Source organism: Ovis canadensis, chromosome 20 (assembly GCF_042477335.2).
Source record: "Ovis canadensis isolate MfBH-ARS-UI-01 breed Bighorn chromosome 20, ARS-UI_OviCan_v2, whole genome shotgun sequence".
In the NCBI taxonomy this organism is placed as follows: domain Eukaryota; kingdom Metazoa; phylum Chordata; class Mammalia; order Artiodactyla; family Bovidae; genus Ovis; species Ovis canadensis.
The window spans coordinates 20269278-20288279 of NC_091264.1; the positions used below are offsets into that span (position 1 = coordinate 20269278).

Genomic DNA, 19002 nt, shown 5'->3' on the forward strand with positions numbered 1-19002 from the left:
GAATGAATATACAAATAAGAAATATACTGGGTTTTTTGTTAACATTTTTATATTTGGCAAGTTAAGCATTTATAAAATTGATCAGAAAAAACCTGTTAACTCTAAAATGTTACATTATGAAACACAACCAAATACTCTCATATGGACTCAAATTTACTATTAAACATATCATGCAGACTGTAATTTAGAATAACAATTTTTGGCTTCAAGGATAATTCTGTAATTCTACACTAGCATCACAAAAGATATGACTGTAAATTTATACTTGAATATTTTCTTGAGAAAAAACAAATCTAACATCATACCAATTACTGTACCTTACATGAACATATTTGATGATCCAGGATCATTAAATCTGCCCTAACGTTTTCTTTGATGATGGAAAGGATATTCTGTTGACTTGCTTTAACAAAGGTGATTGTTAATGAGCCATGACTCTTAATGAATCATGAGTCTGCCAGGTATTTGGGTTGGAGAAGGGTCTCTTGTTTTGATTCAATATTCTGAAGGTTCTATACAAAAACAAAAGTAAAAGTCAACAATATGCTATTTTAAGGATTTTACAAATGTGTCTGTGCTTATATTTTTGGTTCGTTTCTGTGCCTGAAGAGGAAGATAATAAAATTTTTGAAAGTAAAGTTAAAAAAAAAAAGAATATTCTAAGGTCTAAGTATCATGCATTTAACTATGTTCTCCAAGTAATAATTTTCAAAAAAAAAAAAGAGAGTCTTTTTTCTCACATATTTAAATTTTTAGTTATTGGCTTCATTGCAAAATTCTTTGAAGATTTAGAGCTGTTTTGATTTAGTATGACACAAAACAAATGCAAAAACCCTAAATCTTTACTGCATACAAACAAGTGTCCACATGGATTAGATTTGCCCATCAGGTAAGTGGCAAGCAGCCTGCTTTCATGAAGAAAGCACTATTGATCTCCAATGTGAGTTGACACGGGTATTGTGGTTACTGATGCTTCTGTTTCATTTTATTACTTCTTTCCATGATGGCTTTTACTTTTCTCTTTTTTTAACACTGGGTCTGGATCTTTCAGATCCATGTAAGGATCAATTTTAAATTGCACAGAAAGCAAGTTATAACTATAATATAAAATAGTGATATAACATAGTTATAATATTATAATATAATACATAATTAGCTATATTATTAATAACAATATTATAGTATAATTATTATATTGTTAATCATATAAGTAATAATAATATGAAATTTGTTTTTTAATACATATTACAGTCAACTCAAGATGACCCTCATTGTCATCCAGTAAAGAAACATGCCTTTCTAATGCAGATAAGAAAAGAGAAGTTAACAGCTGATACATAGGAAATTTTGCATAGTCATGGGTCTTATTTACCTGAAACACAAGAGTAATTTGTAAAAAAGCCCTGGGCCCAGGTGGCAGATGTGAATTTTATACTTTAAGTGCATGGCTAAAAAGTAAAGATTGAGGCCCTATAAGGATTTTGCTAAACTGGCAAGTTTTTTATGCTTCTCTCCATCAGTCCTCTGTGATGGAATATCTAGGCAAGCCCAGTAACTGAACCATGCTTTCAAATATTCTAAACCAAACAAAGGAAAGTTTAATAAATTCCAAATGCTATTTCCCCCCCTTGAAATTGACTCTAATACTTTGGCCTTTAAACTGTATCTTGGAACTCAAAGAATATCTTTTCATACAAATACAACTTTTAAGGTCTTGAAGAAAAACAGTTTGGTATTGATATTGGTCAGCATCAAATGAAATGGTTAGAGGAGTTGGATCCAACAGGGGAATATGTTTAGCTGGGGTTATATTTAAAAATAAGTAAGCTTGAGTGCCTGTAGATAGAGCATATTCTGATCATGTGCCCGACCCCTTGCTACCACCACCGTTAAGTCTTGTGCTTGGTCTCTCTGGTCGTGGAGTTCTTGGAGTGTGAGGAGCCATGGTGTGCCAGCATCATCAAGTTTACTGAGTCTGGTTCTCTGAGAATCATGAGATGAACGTCCACTGCCTCTGCTGCCCTCAGGCCTAATTTTACTGATAAATATATTTTAGGTGCATGTATATATATCATATATGCATGCACACACAATTTATATTTTTCATTAAAATTTAGGATAGTCAAATTATACAAAAATATACACATTTTTATATATGAAGAATTCCATGGACTGCATAGTCCATAGGATCACAAAGAGTTGGACAAAACTGAGTGACTTTCACTTTCACTTCATATACATTTGTACCATTAATAAGCAAATGAACATCATTGATATTTAAATACCAAATACTTTACTTATTATGGCTTATTATTTATTATTTTGTTATTATTTTAATTAAAAATAAGCAACTGAACACCACTTTATATCTCTTTGTAAATGTTAAATAAGTGGAAAAATTTTAAACCCTGGACATTTAGACATCTACAACTGAAATATCTTTAACCTAAGGTCTCACATTCACAGTGAAGACAGCCGAGAAAGAGAAGACTTGGAAAAAGTAAATTAAGTCAGGCAACAGGAATAAGTTCTTTTAAGGTGCCTGATGAGGCCTCATTTCATACCTCACTTAATAACTGTGTTATTCAAAAATAAGAATAAAACTCAGCTTATAAGAAATTAAAGACTATATCTTCAGGTAAATATAAAGTGTGTGAAATACACAACAGGTCCATTATGTGAGCAGATTAATCCTGCAAGGGATCTGAATAAGGAATGCAGCAAAGTTCAATTTGGATTTCGTAGGAAAACCGGGGGAAAGAGTGAGAGCCATTTCACTGGAAGAACGATAAATATGTGCTTCTAAAATGCAGCATGAATCATCCAGTGTGATCACACTTCCCTTACACGTGAAGACAGGGTAACGTCCTCACTGACCCATCCCACGATTCCCGAGTCTTAAAGGAGCACTGCTTCTCGGCCCTGCTGAGCTCTGCTGTTCTGGCGTGTGGCCTCACAGGGCTGGTCCCCTTACAGCCCCTCCCTCTGAGCTGCATCCACTTACCTCAGTTTGACCATCACCAGGAGAAGGATCCCGCAGGTGGCTGTCATACATATGACAGCATAGATGACTTCTCCTAGAAGTAAAAGATGTTTTATGAAGTACTGGATTTTTACAGAGAATGAACACTAAAGATAATTTAGAGGGTGGATTTTTGGTATATGTGCTGCTGAAGCAAGCACCAGAGGATGGATTTTTTAACTGACCATTGAAGGGGGGATGAAATCCACTGAGAGTTATCTCCTTTGCATTATTTCCTTTTTGCAACGCGATGCCTTTGACCTTAGACAGGGTCAGATAATCTGAAAGAAAACAATGAAAATGAGGTGAAAGTATATCAAAGTCATGCATTATTTTTATCCCGTGGGTTGTAATTTGCTTTATAAGCAACAATTTATTTCTATGATGTTATTTTAATATAATATTGATATGATAGATTTGGGTAAATGGGGGAACACTTTTATTCAATTTTAACAGCCTTTTTCACCTTTAATCAAATAACTACGTAATTGAAGTTGCTTTTTTAAAAATATTACTAGGGTAATGATTGTATAATACAGTTCATTTTAATTTATACATAGATTAGGGAAAAAAATACAATAATTTAAGGTTGCACATTGGGATACTGGAAAACATTCCTTCATTACAATTGTGATTGAGTACATATTTCCCTAAGACCCACTGTATTTATGAATTTTTAGACCCTCAGGAGAGTCCCTAAACCAGTCACTCTGCTCAGCTCTCTACCTAGACACTTCAATATATGGTTTTGCTCATTTGCCTATTCTGTCTCCCTTTTTGAACCACTTCATTTATTGGCTTTACATATTTTTGCCTTATTTAAGGGCTTTCCTATGGCTCAGATGGTAAAGAATCTGCCTGCAATGTGGGAGACCTGGGTTCGATCCCTGGGTTGGGAAGATCCTTTGGTGCCAGGGTCCAGCCCCGGTGGATCCAGGGTATTCGAAGTGGAGACAGCATTGGCGTCTGAGGAATTAATTGCTTCATTAAAGATATGGAAGGAGATTAGAAAGAAATAGTGTAGTAGGAAAATAAGTGGAGAAAAGAGGCTGAATAACTTGGTTTACGTGGAAAACCAATAAAGTTCCAAGACAAGGAACTTGCACCATCTACGTAGGCCACCGGCACCCCCTTGAATAGTGGAGGGTGATCCGCCTTGGGCTCCCTCTTGCATGGGTCTTAGAATCCAGGGCACATAGTAGACACAGTGAGCCTCCATGCTCCAGATGGGAATTCAGCCAGAAAAGGGAGAAAAGAACGACATGGGGGAGCCAAGCATCGGTGCCAGACCCACAACTTTATTTTCAAAAGTAGCTTATATACCCCAAGTTGTACATAAAGAAATAATGGAATATGCAGAGTTATGCAGGGGCAGCAGTCCTGACCCTTATTGAGACCAGGCTTTCCTTTTGCATACCTTCCCGTATACAAAAGGTCTCAGGTGGTTTTACATCATCTTCTGGCCAGGGGGCCTGTTAACATTTTTATGGCTCTTTTCCTAGATAAATGTCTATCAACCAGAAAACTCTTTTTCCCTTGAAGTGTTTTTTTCTTTAATCTGCATCATCTCAAAGTACTAAATAAAGTTACATTCTTGTAGAACAAAGGTACAGTGGGTTATAACAAAGAAAGTACTTAACTCAAAGATCTAATGTTGCTAATACCAGGTCTACTACCTGTTTTTTCTACATGCCAACTATACCTACAAATAAAAGATATGAAAATTTGGCAGCAAGTATTGGCTCAACAAATGAAACCCTTAATCAGTCCTATTCTAATGATTTTGACTCCTCAGAAGCCCCTACATTCCTAGGATGTTTTAAGCTTCCTGTGCCTCTCGTGATCGGGAGGCTGCAAACAATCACATGCACAGCTGTAAGAGTCTGGCAGGCAGGCTAGAAAGCCATCGGAGGGTTCTCTTATTATGCCCAGGAGATTTATTATCTAAAAGCTCTAAATTAACTTTTTCCAGAAAAAGGTGGTGGGGGGACAGCCCCCTGTTAATGTCAGAAGAGTAGGTGGAAAGCATAACACAGTAAAGCAGGCAGACTCTGGTTTTGGGGGGTAGATGCTCGAGAATTTCCAGGGGGACCCCTGAGGCTCGATCCCACCTTTGTGTATGCCGAGCCTCCTTCCTCATGACCTTTGCCACAGGTGGGTTCCTTACACTGGCTCCCGACACTTTGGAGAAGGGCATAGCAACCCACTCCAATGTTCTTGGCTGGAGAATCCCATGGGCAGAGGAACCTGGTGGGCTACAGTCCATGGGGTCACAAAGAGTCAGGGGTCCTCTTGGCCAGTCTGTAGCTCTCTTCTTCTTGTCCATTGTGTCCTAAACGTATTCCACCCTCACTTCATAACTCATAAGATGAAAAGGTGCAAGCTTTGGACCTTTGGACTTAACTGAGCTCTGGTTTAGGTGATTTTATTGATAACTTTGAAGTGAAATCACCCCTAGTTTTGATTCAAGTTGACACAAACATATATGTCAAACATACCAATATCTAATTTATTTAAAGATAATGGTTAGGGTGGGTTTTAAGGCTTAAAAAAAGAAAGGAAGAAAAGAAAAACAAAGGAAACTGAGGTAGAGCCTCCACTTGAGAGAGAGTTTGCTATCTTCCGGTACAGATGTTTCACATTTTGAGACATGGAAGTCTGAGTGGATAGATTTTTTTGCAGAAGTGAGTGCATCGAATAAACAGGGTATTGCTTCCAATGACAACAGACTCTGAGTGGGAAAGGAGAGAAGGCATGCTAACCAAAAGTCCCATTTAGTCCTCACTCTGACCAGGACTGATGCTGTCAGGAGCCAGCTCCTTGAAGCCAAGGTGTGAGGTCCACCCTGAATACTTGGTAGAAATCACAGGAACCAGACTGTTTGAGATCAGTAATAAAATGATCAGGGTGGGTGCAGGAGAAGCAGCCTCATATAAGAGCTAGAAGGGTACCTGAGAATTTTGTCACTGAAAACTCATTCTCAAGGAGTTAAGACATTAGCACATAGTTCAGACATTAACCGTTAAGACATTTTTAGCTCAAGATAGTTTTAATCCCCAACTCACCCATCAGATTATCACATATTTATGGAAGTCTGACCTTCTTAGGAAGTGAAAAATCAACCTCTTCTGAATGTAAAAGCAATAGAAGTAGAGCTTTTGATTTTTTTTCACTTTTGTGGTTATAAAATAATTCTGTTATTCACTAGGAACTCAGAATGGAAAAATTGAGCTATTTTGATTTTTTTTAAAATAACAGTGGTGTTTTTGGGGGAAGAAATAATTTCAATCAAGTTAAACATACAGATGTTTAGTGAACTAAGTGATCATAATTAAATTTTATATTTAAGTAAATTGGAATGTTAAGCATACATTATTTTGCTTCTCTTTTAAATTCTATGGTGTTTTGTGATTTTCCAGGCAAGAATACTGGAGTGGGTTGCCATTTCCTTCTTCAGGAGATCTTCCCGACCCAGGGATTGAACCTGGGTCTTCCGTCTGCCTTATAGGCAGACGCTTTACTGTCTGAGCCACCAAGGAAGATAAATGATCATAATTAAATTTTATATTTAAGTAAACTGGAATATTATTTTGCTTCTCTTTTAAATTCTATGGTGTTTTGTGACATTTTAGGTGATTCATTAATTAAATGTAAATGTATGTAATGTACATTGGCTGATTATTCAAATGATGCTATGGTTTTCCTTTATGAAATTCTACCCCTCAGTACATGTTGCCTAGTTAGGTATTACAATTCATCTTTATATTAGAAAAAAAGGTAGGATTTTGATTAATCAGGCCATCTTTTAGATATATAACAGCCTAAGGTAATTGTTAAACAGCCTAAGCCTTACCTAGTAAGGCTTAGAAAGAATTGTCTCATTCACTAAATTTCTCTCACATGGAACTCATTAACAAAGTTATAATAGATCAATGACAGAAATGCTAGCTAATGATCCCAGTGAAAATTTTAATGTGACTAGCAGTCACTCCACAATCTTAAATATTGTACCCTAGGAGAATACCAAATATCAGTTAGAAGAGATTAATGTTACAGAGGGTTTCTTGGCTACTGAAGCCCTTTGGAGATTGTCCCCCACCTTTTATAAACAGTGAGGCTTACTGTGTTTTATAACCATGAAATTAAAGTCGGCAGCGTTAATAACCAACCTCAGTCCCACACCATCTGCTATATTTATAGATAAACATTGTCTGTGACTTGTTTATCTTAACTCCTACCCTAGAGGAATTAGATACTATTATGAACTATATTGTAAAATCCCTGTACATTTGATGGGAAATCAAGATTAATTTCAGCCTTACAGTAAGAACAAATTTAAATAATATTCTCCCCAAATGAGCTACAGAGATGGGCTCATTTCTCTATTTTTTTTTTCCCAAAAATCTTGCACAGCAGTGGCTGAGAGCTGACGCAGACCAAACCTCTACTTTGTATAATTTATATGAAGTAGTAAATGCATTGTAAAAAATGTAGCGGATCAGACACAAAGTCATGATTTAAAAACAAATGTCAGAGTTCTTGAGACAAATTAACTTGAGTACAAACTACAGATTTGTCAACCTTTAATTAAAGCATAACCCAGAAGACTCTGATTGGGAGAAAAATCTGATGAAAGGAACATTTTCATAGAATAATTTTTAAAATATATTAATGTATCTGTCTTTTTGAAATGGAAGCACAGTTGATTTACAATGTTGTGATGGTTTCAGGGGTACTGAAATGTGATTCAGTTTTATATGTATATTTATATATTTCATGTTAATGTATGACAGAAGCTAACAGTATTGTATTTATCTTAATTAAAAGTTAATAAATATTTATATATATATATGCATACATATGTATATATACATTATTTTTTGGAGAAGGAAATGGCAACCCACTCCAGTACTCTTGCCTGGAGAATCCCATTGACAAAGGCTACAGTTCGTGGGATCACAAGAGTAGGACACGACTTAGCACTATCTACATTATTTTTAGATTCTTTTCCATTGTAGGTTATTACAAGATATTGAATATAGTTCCCTGTGCTATACAGTAGGTCCTTGTTAGTTATCTATTTTATATATAGTAGTATATACATGTTAATCCCAAACTCTGGATTCATTCCTATTAATGAATCCCATGGCACAGTTAAAATTCTATTGTCTTTTTTCTAAGTTTAAATAAATACCACCAATACCATGACAACAGCTTGTTGAGAGGAAAATTAAAGGATACCCTTCTTGTGTATCCTAGGCCTGGTGTTAGTTCTAATTTGGTCAATATTGTCTCACCTGAAGGTATATTAATTCCCAACTTAGAAATGAGTTTTTAATTGCTTCACCTAATGATCAGAATTGAGGTTCCATACATCATGGACTCTTTCAATTATCAGTGTATGAAAACCTCCTTCTAAAGTGGATCAAAGGGGCATTGCTGCTGGGAGAAGGGAAAATATATCAGCAGCTACAAATCTGAAAAGCCTATGCATTATTAATAGGCTAAATCAAGATTTAAACACCTAACATGGATATAACACTATTGCTACTAAAATGTATGCGTCTAAACTAAATCAACGAAGTAATATGCTTTCCTTAAGCAGGAAGCAACAGTTAGAACTGGGCATGGAACAATAGACTGGTTGCAAATAGGAAAAGGAGTATGTCAAGGCTGTATATTGTCACCCTGCTTATTTAACTTCTATGCAGAGTACATCATGAGAAACGCTGGGCTGGAAGAAGCACAAGCTGAAATCAAGATTGCCAGGAGAAATATCAATAACCTCAGATATGCAGATGACACCACCCTTATGGCAGAAAGTGAAGAGGAACTAAAAAGCCTCTTGATGAAAGTGAAAGAGGAGAGTGAAAAAGTTGGCTTAAAGCTCAACATTCAGAAAACGAAGATCATGACATCCAGTTTCCCATCAGTTCATGGGAAATAGATGGGGAAACAGTAGAAACAGTGTCAGACTTTATTTTGGGGGGCTCCAAAATCACTGCAGATGGTGACTCCAGCCATGAAATTAAAAGACGCTTACTCCTTGGAAGAAAAGATATGACCAACCTAGATAGCATATTAAAAAGCAGAGACATTACTTTACCGACTAAGGTCCATCTAGTCAAGGCTATGGTTTTTCCAGTGGTCATGTATGGATGTGAGAGTTGGACTGTGAAGAAGGCTGAGCGCTGAAGAATTGATGCTTTTGAACTGTGGTGTTGGAAAAGACTCTTGAGAGTCCCTTGGACTGCAAAGATATCCAACCAGTCCATTCTGAAGGAGATCTGTCCTGGGATTTCTTTGGAGGGAATGATGCTGAAACTCCAGTACTTTGGCCACCTCATGCGAAGAGTTGACTCATTGGAAAAGACTCTGATGCTGAGAGGGATTGGGGGCAGGAGGAGAAGGGGACGACAGAGGATGAGATGGCTGGATGGCATCACTGACTCGATGGACATGAGTCTGATTGAACTCCGGAAGTTGGTGATGGACAGGGAGGCCTGGCGTGCTGCAATTCAGGGGGTTGCAGACAGTCGGACACGACTGAGCAACTGAACTGAACTGAACTGAAGTGGTTGTAACAGGAATCAGCAAGGCATATTCTTTTGTTTAATTCATAAACTTCAAAGAAAAGTATGTCAGGTTTATCTTCTCCCACTGTGGCTAAACTCTGCGTAGTTGCCAGGGGCTGGAGTGACATGGAAACTTGTTATTAGTCAATGGATGTAAGATTTCAGTTATGCAAAGTGAATGAGTCCAGGAATCTATTGTATACCATAGGGCCTATTGTTAACAATGCTTACAGTGTTCCTGAAAGAGTAGATCTTAGTTACCCATTGCTGATCAGTCCCCTTCTTAGATCACAAAAGGACTTGTGTAACTCAATGAAGCTATGAGTCATGCCGTGCAGAGCCACCCAAAACAGATTGGTCATAGAGTGTTCTGACAAAAGGTGATCCACTGGAAGAGGGAAAAATCCACCCCAGTATACTTGCCGTGAGAACCTCATGAACTGGATAAAAGATCAAAAAGATATGACACCAAAAGATGAGTCCCCCAGGTCTGAAGGTGTCCAACATGCTACTGGGGAAGAGTGGAGGAGAATTAGCAATAGTCCCAGAATGAATGAAGTGGCTTAGTCAAAGTGGATATGACGCTCAGTTGTGGACATGTCTGGTGATGAAGGTAAAATCCAATCCGGCAAAGAACAGTATTGCATAGGAAACTGAAATGTTAGGTCCACGAATCAAGGAAAATTGGATGTGGTCAAACAGGAGATGATAAGAATAAACATCGCCATCCTAGGAATCAGTGAACTAAGATGGATGGGAATGGGTGAATTTAATTCAGATGACCATTATATCTACTACTGTGGGCAAGAATCCCATAGAAGAAAATGAGTAGCCCCCATAATCAACAAAAGAGTCCTAAATACAGTACTTGGGTGCAACCTCAAAAATGACAGAATGATCTCAGTTTGTTTCCAAGGCAAGCCATTCAACATCACAGAAATCCAAGTCATGCCCCTCCCATGGACGCCAAAGAAACTGAAGTTGATCAGTTCTATGAAGACCTAGAAGACCTCCCAAAACTAACGCCTAACAAAAGATGTCCTATTCATCATCGGAGATTGGAATGCAAAAGTAGGAAGTCAAGATATATCTGGAACAACAGGCAAGTTTGGCCTTGGAGAACAAAATCCAGTGGGGCAAAGTTTAACTGAATTCTGCCAATACAATGCACTAGTCATAGAAAATACCCCTTTTCAATAACACAAGAGACTTTATATACAGACATCACCAAATGGTCAATACCAAAATCAAATTGATCACATTCTTTGTAGGCAAAGATGGAGAAGCTGTATACAGTCAGCAAAAACAAAAGCTAGAAGTGACAGTGGCTCAGAGCATCAGCTTCTCGTAGCAAAATTCAAGCTTAAATTAAAGAAAAATGGGAAAAACAATGGGCCAGCAAGGTAAGACTTGCATCCTGTATGAATTCAAAGTAGAGGCAATGACCAGATTCAAGGGACTAGATCTAGTTAACAGTGTGCTTGAAGAACTATGGACAGAGATCTGTACAGGAGATGGTGAACAAAACCATCCCAGAAAAAAAGAAAAGAAAAGACAATGTGGTTACCTGAGGTGGCTTTGCAAGTAGTGGAAGAAGGAAGAGAAGTGAAAAGCAAGGGAGAGAGAGAAAGTTACATCCAATTAAACCCAGAGTTCCATAAAATAAACTAGGAGAGACAAGAAGGCCTTCTTCAATGAACACTCCTTAATAATAGAAGAAAACAACAAAAGGGGAAAGGCTAGAGAGCTCTTTAGGAAAATTAGAAACATCATGGGAGCATTCTGCAGAAAGAAGTGCACACTAAAGGATAAAAATGGTGGAGACCTAGTAGACACTGTAGAGATCAAGAACAGATGGAAAGAGTACATGGAAGAACTGTATAAAAAAGATCTCAATGAACTGCATTGCTGTGATGGAGTGGTTAGTCATCCAGGGCCAGACATTCTGAAGGGTGAAGTCAAATGGGCCTTAGGAAGCACTGCTGTTAATAAAGCTAGGTGATGTGATGATATTCCAGCAGAACTATTCAAATCCTTGAAGGGCAATGCCATCTAGGTTTTACATTCATTATGTCAGCAAATCTGGAAGACCCAGCAGTGGCCACAGGACCAGAGAAGGTCAATCCTCATCCCATTTCCCAAGAAGGGTAGTACCAAAGAAAGTGCTAACCATCAGACAATTGTACTCATCTCCCATGCTAGTAAGGTCATGCTTAAAATCTTGCATTCTAGCTTCAGCATTATGCAAACCAAGAACTTCCAGATGTCCAAGCTGGGTTTAGAAAAGGAAGAGAAATTAGAGATCAAATTGTCAACATTCACTGGATTATAGAGAAAGCAAAGGAATTTCGGTTAAACATCTATCTGTTTCATAGACTACGCTAAAGCCTTTGACTGTGTGGCTCATGACAAACTGTGGAAAGCTCTTAGATAGATGGGAATACCAGACCATCTTAGCTGTCTCCTGAGAAATCTTGGATGCAGGTCAAGAAGCAACAGTTAGAACCCTGTAGGGAACAACTGATTGGTTCAAGATTTAGAAAGAAGTGCAACAGGGCTGTCTGCTGTCACCCTGTTTGTGTAACCTATACACTGAGAAAATCATGAGAAATGCTGGGCTGAATGAGTTACAAGCTGGAATCAAGATAGGTGGAGAAACATCAGCAACCTCAGATATGTGGATACCACTCTAATGCAGAAAGTGAAGAGGAACTAATGAGCCTCCTGGTGAGGGTGAAGGAGGAGAGTGAAAGAGCCAGCTTAAGACTAGATATTTTAAAAACTAAGATCATGGCATCTGGCGCCAGTACTGAATGGAAAATAGAAGGGGGAATTTGGAAGTACTGACAGATTTCCTCTTCTTGAGCTTCAGAATCATTGCAGAAAGTAACTGCAGCCATGAAATCAGAAGACAATTGCTTCTTGGCAAGAAAGCAATGACAAACCTAGATGGCATGTTGAAAAACAGAGACATTACTCTTCCAACAAAAGTCCGTATTGTCAAGGCTATGGTCTTCCCAGTGGTCATGTATGGTTGTGAGATCTGGACCATAAAGAAGGTAGAAAGCCAAAGAATTGATGCCTTCAGACTGTGGTGCTGGAGAAGACTCCTGAAAGTCCCTTGGACTGCAAGGAGATCAAACCAGTCAATCTTAAAGGAGGTAAACCCTGAATATTCACTGGAAGGACTGATGCTGACGCTCCAGTATTTTGGTCATCTGATGCGAACAGCCAACACACTGGAAAATTCTCTGATTCTGGGAAAAGAAGAGAAGAGGGCATCAGAGGATGGGATGGCTGGACGGCCTCTGATGCAATGGGCATGAACTTGGACAAACTCTGGAAATGGTGAGGGACCGGAAGGCCAGGCATGCTGCAGTCCATGGGATCACAAAGAGTCCGACACAACTGGGTGACTCAACAACAACAACAACAACAACAAGATCTTAGGTTTAATGTTCAAAATGGTGCCAAATGAAAGTTCGTGTACCTGATGCATAGTAATGGCAAACAAACCAAAACATCAGAATTTGGAACACAGAAAATTTTACTGCAGAGCCCAGAAAGGAGAGCAGGTGGCTTATGCTCAATATACCCCACAATCCCTGTAGGGAAGTGTTTTTAAAGGCCAGGTGAAGGGAGAGGTCACAGGGTATGTGATCAGCTTGTGCACAGTTCTCTGATTGGCTGATATTGAGTTAGCTGGGCAGTTAACATCATCAGTCCTTAGGCACCAGAAGGTCCAGACTACATGCTCATGGTCATCAAGTAGTTAATTTCTTTGATTTTGTGGTGGTTTTAGCATCTGAAAAACTCAGAAAATATGCATCGGATGTTAGGAGCTAAAGAAGGGGATCCGCCCCAGGAAAGGCTCCCAAGGTCCTGCTTGTTTACATTATCACACAAAATGAAAGGAATTCTGTGATGATCCAGTGGTGAAGTCTCCATGCTTCCAGTGCAGGGGGTGCAAGTTCAGTCCCTGGTGGGGGAACTAAGATCCCTTATGCCATGCAGCTTGGGCCAAACAAATAATAATGATAGAGAACAGCAGAAAACCTTAGAGGTAATGGATATGCTTGTGGTACAGATTATGGTGATGGTTTTACGGTGTCTGCCATATCTTCAAGCTCATCAAACTGTTTCCATTAAACATGTATAGCTTTCTGTATGTCAAAACCAGGACACATATAAATGAATTAATAAACCTTTAAGACTTGGAGTAGGAAATGGCAACCCTCTCCAATATCCTTGCCTGGAAAATTCCACGGACAGAGGAGCCTGGTAGGCTGCAGTCCATCGGGTCATGAAGAGTTGGACTCAGCTGAGTGACTGAGCACACACACCTTCAAGAACATTTGCCTTGATCCTTGTCATGAGCCAGAAGTTCAGTGTGAGACAATGACCACATTGACAAGCCTGGCAACTGCTCTTGTATCCATGATTGAATGACGGCAGTGTTCACACATCCAGTGGATTTGCTGTGATTAGTGTGAGTTTCAACTGCACTACTAAGATATCTCAAATATTCACACTTCTTTAATAGTTTCTGCAAATAATGAAATAGTCACTGAGAAATGGCTTTTGAAATGCCAATTATACTGTTTCTGATAACTAACACTAGATTTGATCAACATCGTGTTAGAAAGCTATGATTTTAAAAGTTGAAACTAAAACAAAAGTCTATCATCTGCAGTTTGGGGCTCATACAACATGACTCTAAAGATAGAGATTGAAAATAGGAATAGAATATATCTGTAAAGGGCTTCCCAGGAGGCACTAGTGGGAAAGAACCTGCCTGCCAATGCAGGAGACATAAGAGACATAGGTTCAGATTCAGTCCCTGGGTCAGGAAGATCCCCTGGAGGAGGGCATGGGAACCCACTCTAGTACTCTTGCCTGGAGAACCCATAGACAGAGGAGCCTGGTGAGCTACAGTCCATAAGGTCGCAAAGAGTCAGACATAACTGAAGTGACATGCATACATGAATGTATCTGTAAATACACAAATTTCCATGTAGGACAGAATTACAAAATTTGGTGGGACTTAGACTATTTTAGTCAAAATTTCTGCAGTGATGCACTCTGCCTCATTCTTGACTGTCATCACCATCTCAGGAATGAGCCATTTAATACTTTCTACTCTTGCAGTTCGTAACTTGCAGACTGCTCCTTTATCAACTCAAGGTGAGGAACCTACTTTCCTTCTTTGGCATTGCTGCTAGTTTCTGTCCCCTGCGTGCATATCTGTGTTTGTGGGGGGAAAGAGAGAGCGAGAAATCACACTCTAAGCAGGCCACATACAGTCATGCTTTTCAAACATTAATACAAATCTCTGTATATCTTAAAATGCCAGTTTGGATTCAGTAGATCTGGGATAATGCAGAGATTCTGAATCTCTTAAAACTTCCTAGGTGCTGCTGCTGCTTCTTCTGGCAAATATAGTATAATATAATATATATATTCATATATCTGTACATAGAATGGGAAAAGGCAATGGCACCCCACTCCAGTACTCTTGCCTGGAAAACCCCATGGACAGAGGAGCCTAGTAGGCTGCAGTCCATGGGGTCACTAAGAGTCGGACATGACTGAGCAACTTCACTTTCACTTTTCACTTTCATGTATTGGAGGAGGAAATGGCAACCCACTCCAGTGTTCTTGCCTGGAGAATCCCAGGGACGGCAGAGCCTGGTGGGCTGCCGTCTATGCGGTCGCACAGAGTCGGACACGACTGAAGCGACTTAGCAGCAGCAGCAGCAGTGAGTAGAATGGGAGAGAATGTGCATGTACATACTTATGCAACATACAGAGTGCTTCACTTCCATGTATATGGCTTAATATCAATACTTTACAAGGCACTTTGACAGACACTGTTTAAGTTTTAGAACAACTAGCCACACAGGAAATATTAGCTTGCCTTAAAGGAACTCAGACTCAGAATAGTTGCCCAAGATCACAGAGTCGATGAATACTGAAAATGTGATTTGTGGAAAAAAGTTTGTTATCAATTATATATTTTAAAAACCTCATGGAGACTACAAAAGCATGCAAAACAGCTTTTTCCAATGTGGCAGCCAACTGGATTAGAAAATTGATTTTAAAAAAAGGAAATAGATCTAAAAAATAATAAAGATCAATTGAATTTGATAGTGCTATACAATAAGAAACATTTAGTAATATGTGATCACAAATATCTGTGGTTATGTCTATAAGTTTGAGTCTTAAAGTGGAAAAAAGTACATGTATATGTATTTCTGTTGCCAAAATTCACGATAGAAGACATAAAATCTAATAGAATATCTCATATATAGCTGTAGGATTTTTCAATGTCTTGCACATACCTTTGAGATATGTTCATCATTTTTAAGGTCATCAAATAAATCACCACTTTAACTTTGACATTTAACAGAAATATGGAAAAAAGTGAATGCCATAATTTTCAAGGTGGTTATCTTAGATTTTGATATCAATAGAGTATTTCTGTTTTTACAGATGTCGAGTTAGGACCATATGTAAAACTTTCCAGAATATTCACCAGGCAAAGGGCATACAAAGAATAATACACAAAACCTCAGTGTAACTATTTAAAATCAGACTTGGTATTTTTTTGCTTGCTTTAGTATACATCTACATCAATACAACCTGAGTCTCAGATAAAAAATATAAAGCAACCCCGTGGTTTAAATCTGTCAATATCTGGAATGAGTTTAATAGAACAAAATGTGTTTCCAAAGTTGAACGTTTTCAAGTAAATTTTATCTTGAATTATATAAATACGAGGAGATCTTGTAATAAGCCAAATGTAAGCTAAGAATAGAAATAACTTACACTATACCTTATCAATTGTATAAGTTTATGTTTTCATATATGGAGGATTTTAATCTACATAATTCTTTAATGCAAAAGTATATGTGATATTGTCATTAATTGTCCAGATAGCTTTCTGATGTCTTCATTTGGAATTAACTGATTCACTAGTATCTACCCTTTTGGAACTGTGTAAGACTTTGCCTGGCTGGGGTACACAATGTTTCCATGTGCTGATGGAAAACGCCAAGGGAAAGGGAGGGAAATAAAGGATAGAGATACATTTTTGGAGAGTCTTCACAGTTATTTGGAATGATGAGATGATTCAGAAAGCTTTGTAAGTTATTGAGTTTTAAAATGGAAAAAAAGAAGTTTAATTGCAGTATTTCTTCACTGGGCATACATTTGTAAATCTTCAGGGAGAAGTTGACGACCAAAGTATGATAAATGCTGTTAATTTTCCTTAGACAGCACCCTTCTTAAGAATAGACACCATATCCATCTAGTTTACAATATAACATGTCACAATGTCATGTCCATGCAGTTTATCTGATGGCCGAAAGTGTATCTTAGCAACTTTCACATCTGAAATAGCACGTCTGTCACTGCCTAACGACATACATTGTGTGGTAGCTCAGTGGTAAAGAATCTGCCTGAGAAAAAGGAAAGGAGACCGCCTGCAATACAGGAGACAGAGATTCAATCCCTGGGTTGGGAAGATCCCCTGGAGAAGGAAGTGGCAACCCACTTCAGATTTCTTGCCTGGAAATCCCATGGACAGAGGAGCCTGGTGGACTACAGTCCAAGGGGCCATAAGAGTCGGACACAACTTAGTGACTGAACCCACCACACCATAAAATTATAACTGATGTTAGCCAAGGATCTTCATGTTAATCACATATTTTCACATATTGTCACCACTTCTTAAAATGCAAATTCATTGTCCCAACTGCAATGCATATGGGTACTTGGCCAACAAAAATCTATTTTTTAATATAAATTTATTTATTTTAATTGGAGGTTAATTACTTTACAATATTGTATTGGTTTTGCCATACATCAACATGAATCTGCCACGGGTATACATGTGTTCCCCACCCTGAACCCCCCTCCCACCTCCCTTCCTGTACCATCCCTCTGGGTTGTCCCAGTGCACCAGCTCCAAGCATTCTGTATCATGCATCAAATCTGGACTGGCAACTCATTTTATGTATGATATTATCATGTTTTTATGCCATTCTCCCAAATCATCCCACCCTCTCCCTCTCCCACAGAGTCCAAAAGACTGTTCTATACATCTGTGTCTCTTTTGCCGTCTCACATACAGGGTTATCATTACCATCTTTCTAAATTCCATATATATGTATTAGTGTACTGTATTGGTGTTTTTCTTTCTGGCTTACTTTACTCTGTATAATCGTCTCCAGTTTCATCCGCTTCATTAGAACTGATTCGAATGTATTCTTTTTAATGGCTGAGTAATACTCCATTGTGTATATGTACCACAGCTTTCTTATCCATTCATCTGCTGATGGACATCTTTCACCTGATGATTAATTCTGTCCAGTTTCTTCACTAATGGGCAAAGATTAAACATCTTGGTCATCAGTAAAGGAGATAACTAACAGCAAGAATTTTGAGAATTTATCAGAGTTCTAATTTTCTTATTTGTAAAATGAGACCAGTAACACCTATGTTTGTGAGATTTTTTGATAGTGAAAACTAATATTAAAGTAACAGAGCTCTTGGGGACTTCTATGAGAAAAAAAGTACACTCGTGGGAAGGGAAGGGCAATAAGGATAAGAGAAGGGATTCCTTTGATAGTTATTTTTCTTTTTTTCATTCATTTATTTGGCTGTGCTGGGTCTTAGTTGCATGCGGCATGAGGGATCTAAGGAAACGGCATGAGGGATCTAGTTCCTAGATCAGGGGTTGAATCTAGGCTCCCTGCACTGGAAATAAGGAGTCTTAGCCACTAGACCAACCAGGAAGTCCCGTGATGGTTACTTTTCTCTTCTTTTCCCTTCCTTTCATTTCTCCCTTGCTTCCTTTCCATGGAAAGATTTCCTGAGGCTCACTGACTGAAGTAGAACATCTTATCATTTTTGATTTCAGAAACCTGACTCTAGGTAGACACAGTAAAGTTAAAATTTGTTAGGAGAGGCAAAGTTTTCTAAGTTGAACCATGAAACACTAGCTCTGAAGAATACTTTTATGTGCTAGAAAATTTAAAAGTCCATAAGTAAATGACTTCAGAAATTTCTAGATTAGACAGAATAAATCATGGGCTTTTTTTTTCTTTTGATGCAAATATTTTCAATTTTTTTTTTTTTAGCTATACCGGTGTGGCACACTTTACCAAAATTTATTTTCTCTGTAGGTTATATCTGGGAATCCATTAAAAATGTTTGTAAAACACAGACCTATTTTATTTATAGGCAAATATTTATATATTTGTGTGGGCATAAGATGTTTATCAAGGATTCTTATTTGTACTTAGTCAACAGAAGTTCATAGAGCACCATATAGACAGGATTCTGTGTCCATCAAGGTAGGTACTAATTTAGGTACTAATTTATAATCCTCTCCTCTCCTAA

The 19002-nt window shown here is 38.1% G+C and overlaps 1 protein-coding gene across 1 annotated transcript in view; it reads right to left on the bottom strand.

The window, feature by feature from the left end:
- Positions 1 to 1812: 1812 nt before the first annotated feature.
- Positions 1813 to 19002, bottom strand: part of GFRAL (GDNF family receptor alpha like) — a 73980-nt gene continuing 56790 nt past the window's right edge. Inside the window, exons 7-9 of the mRNA XM_069564316.1 lie at positions 3208 to 3303; positions 3005 to 3077; positions 1813 to 2029 (exon numbers count right to left, since the gene is read on the bottom strand). Coding sequence (XP_069420417.1) covers positions 1813 to 2029; positions 3005 to 3077; positions 3208 to 3303 — 386 coding nt within the window. The remainder of the gene's footprint in view (positions 2030 to 3004; positions 3078 to 3207; positions 3304 to 19002) is intronic.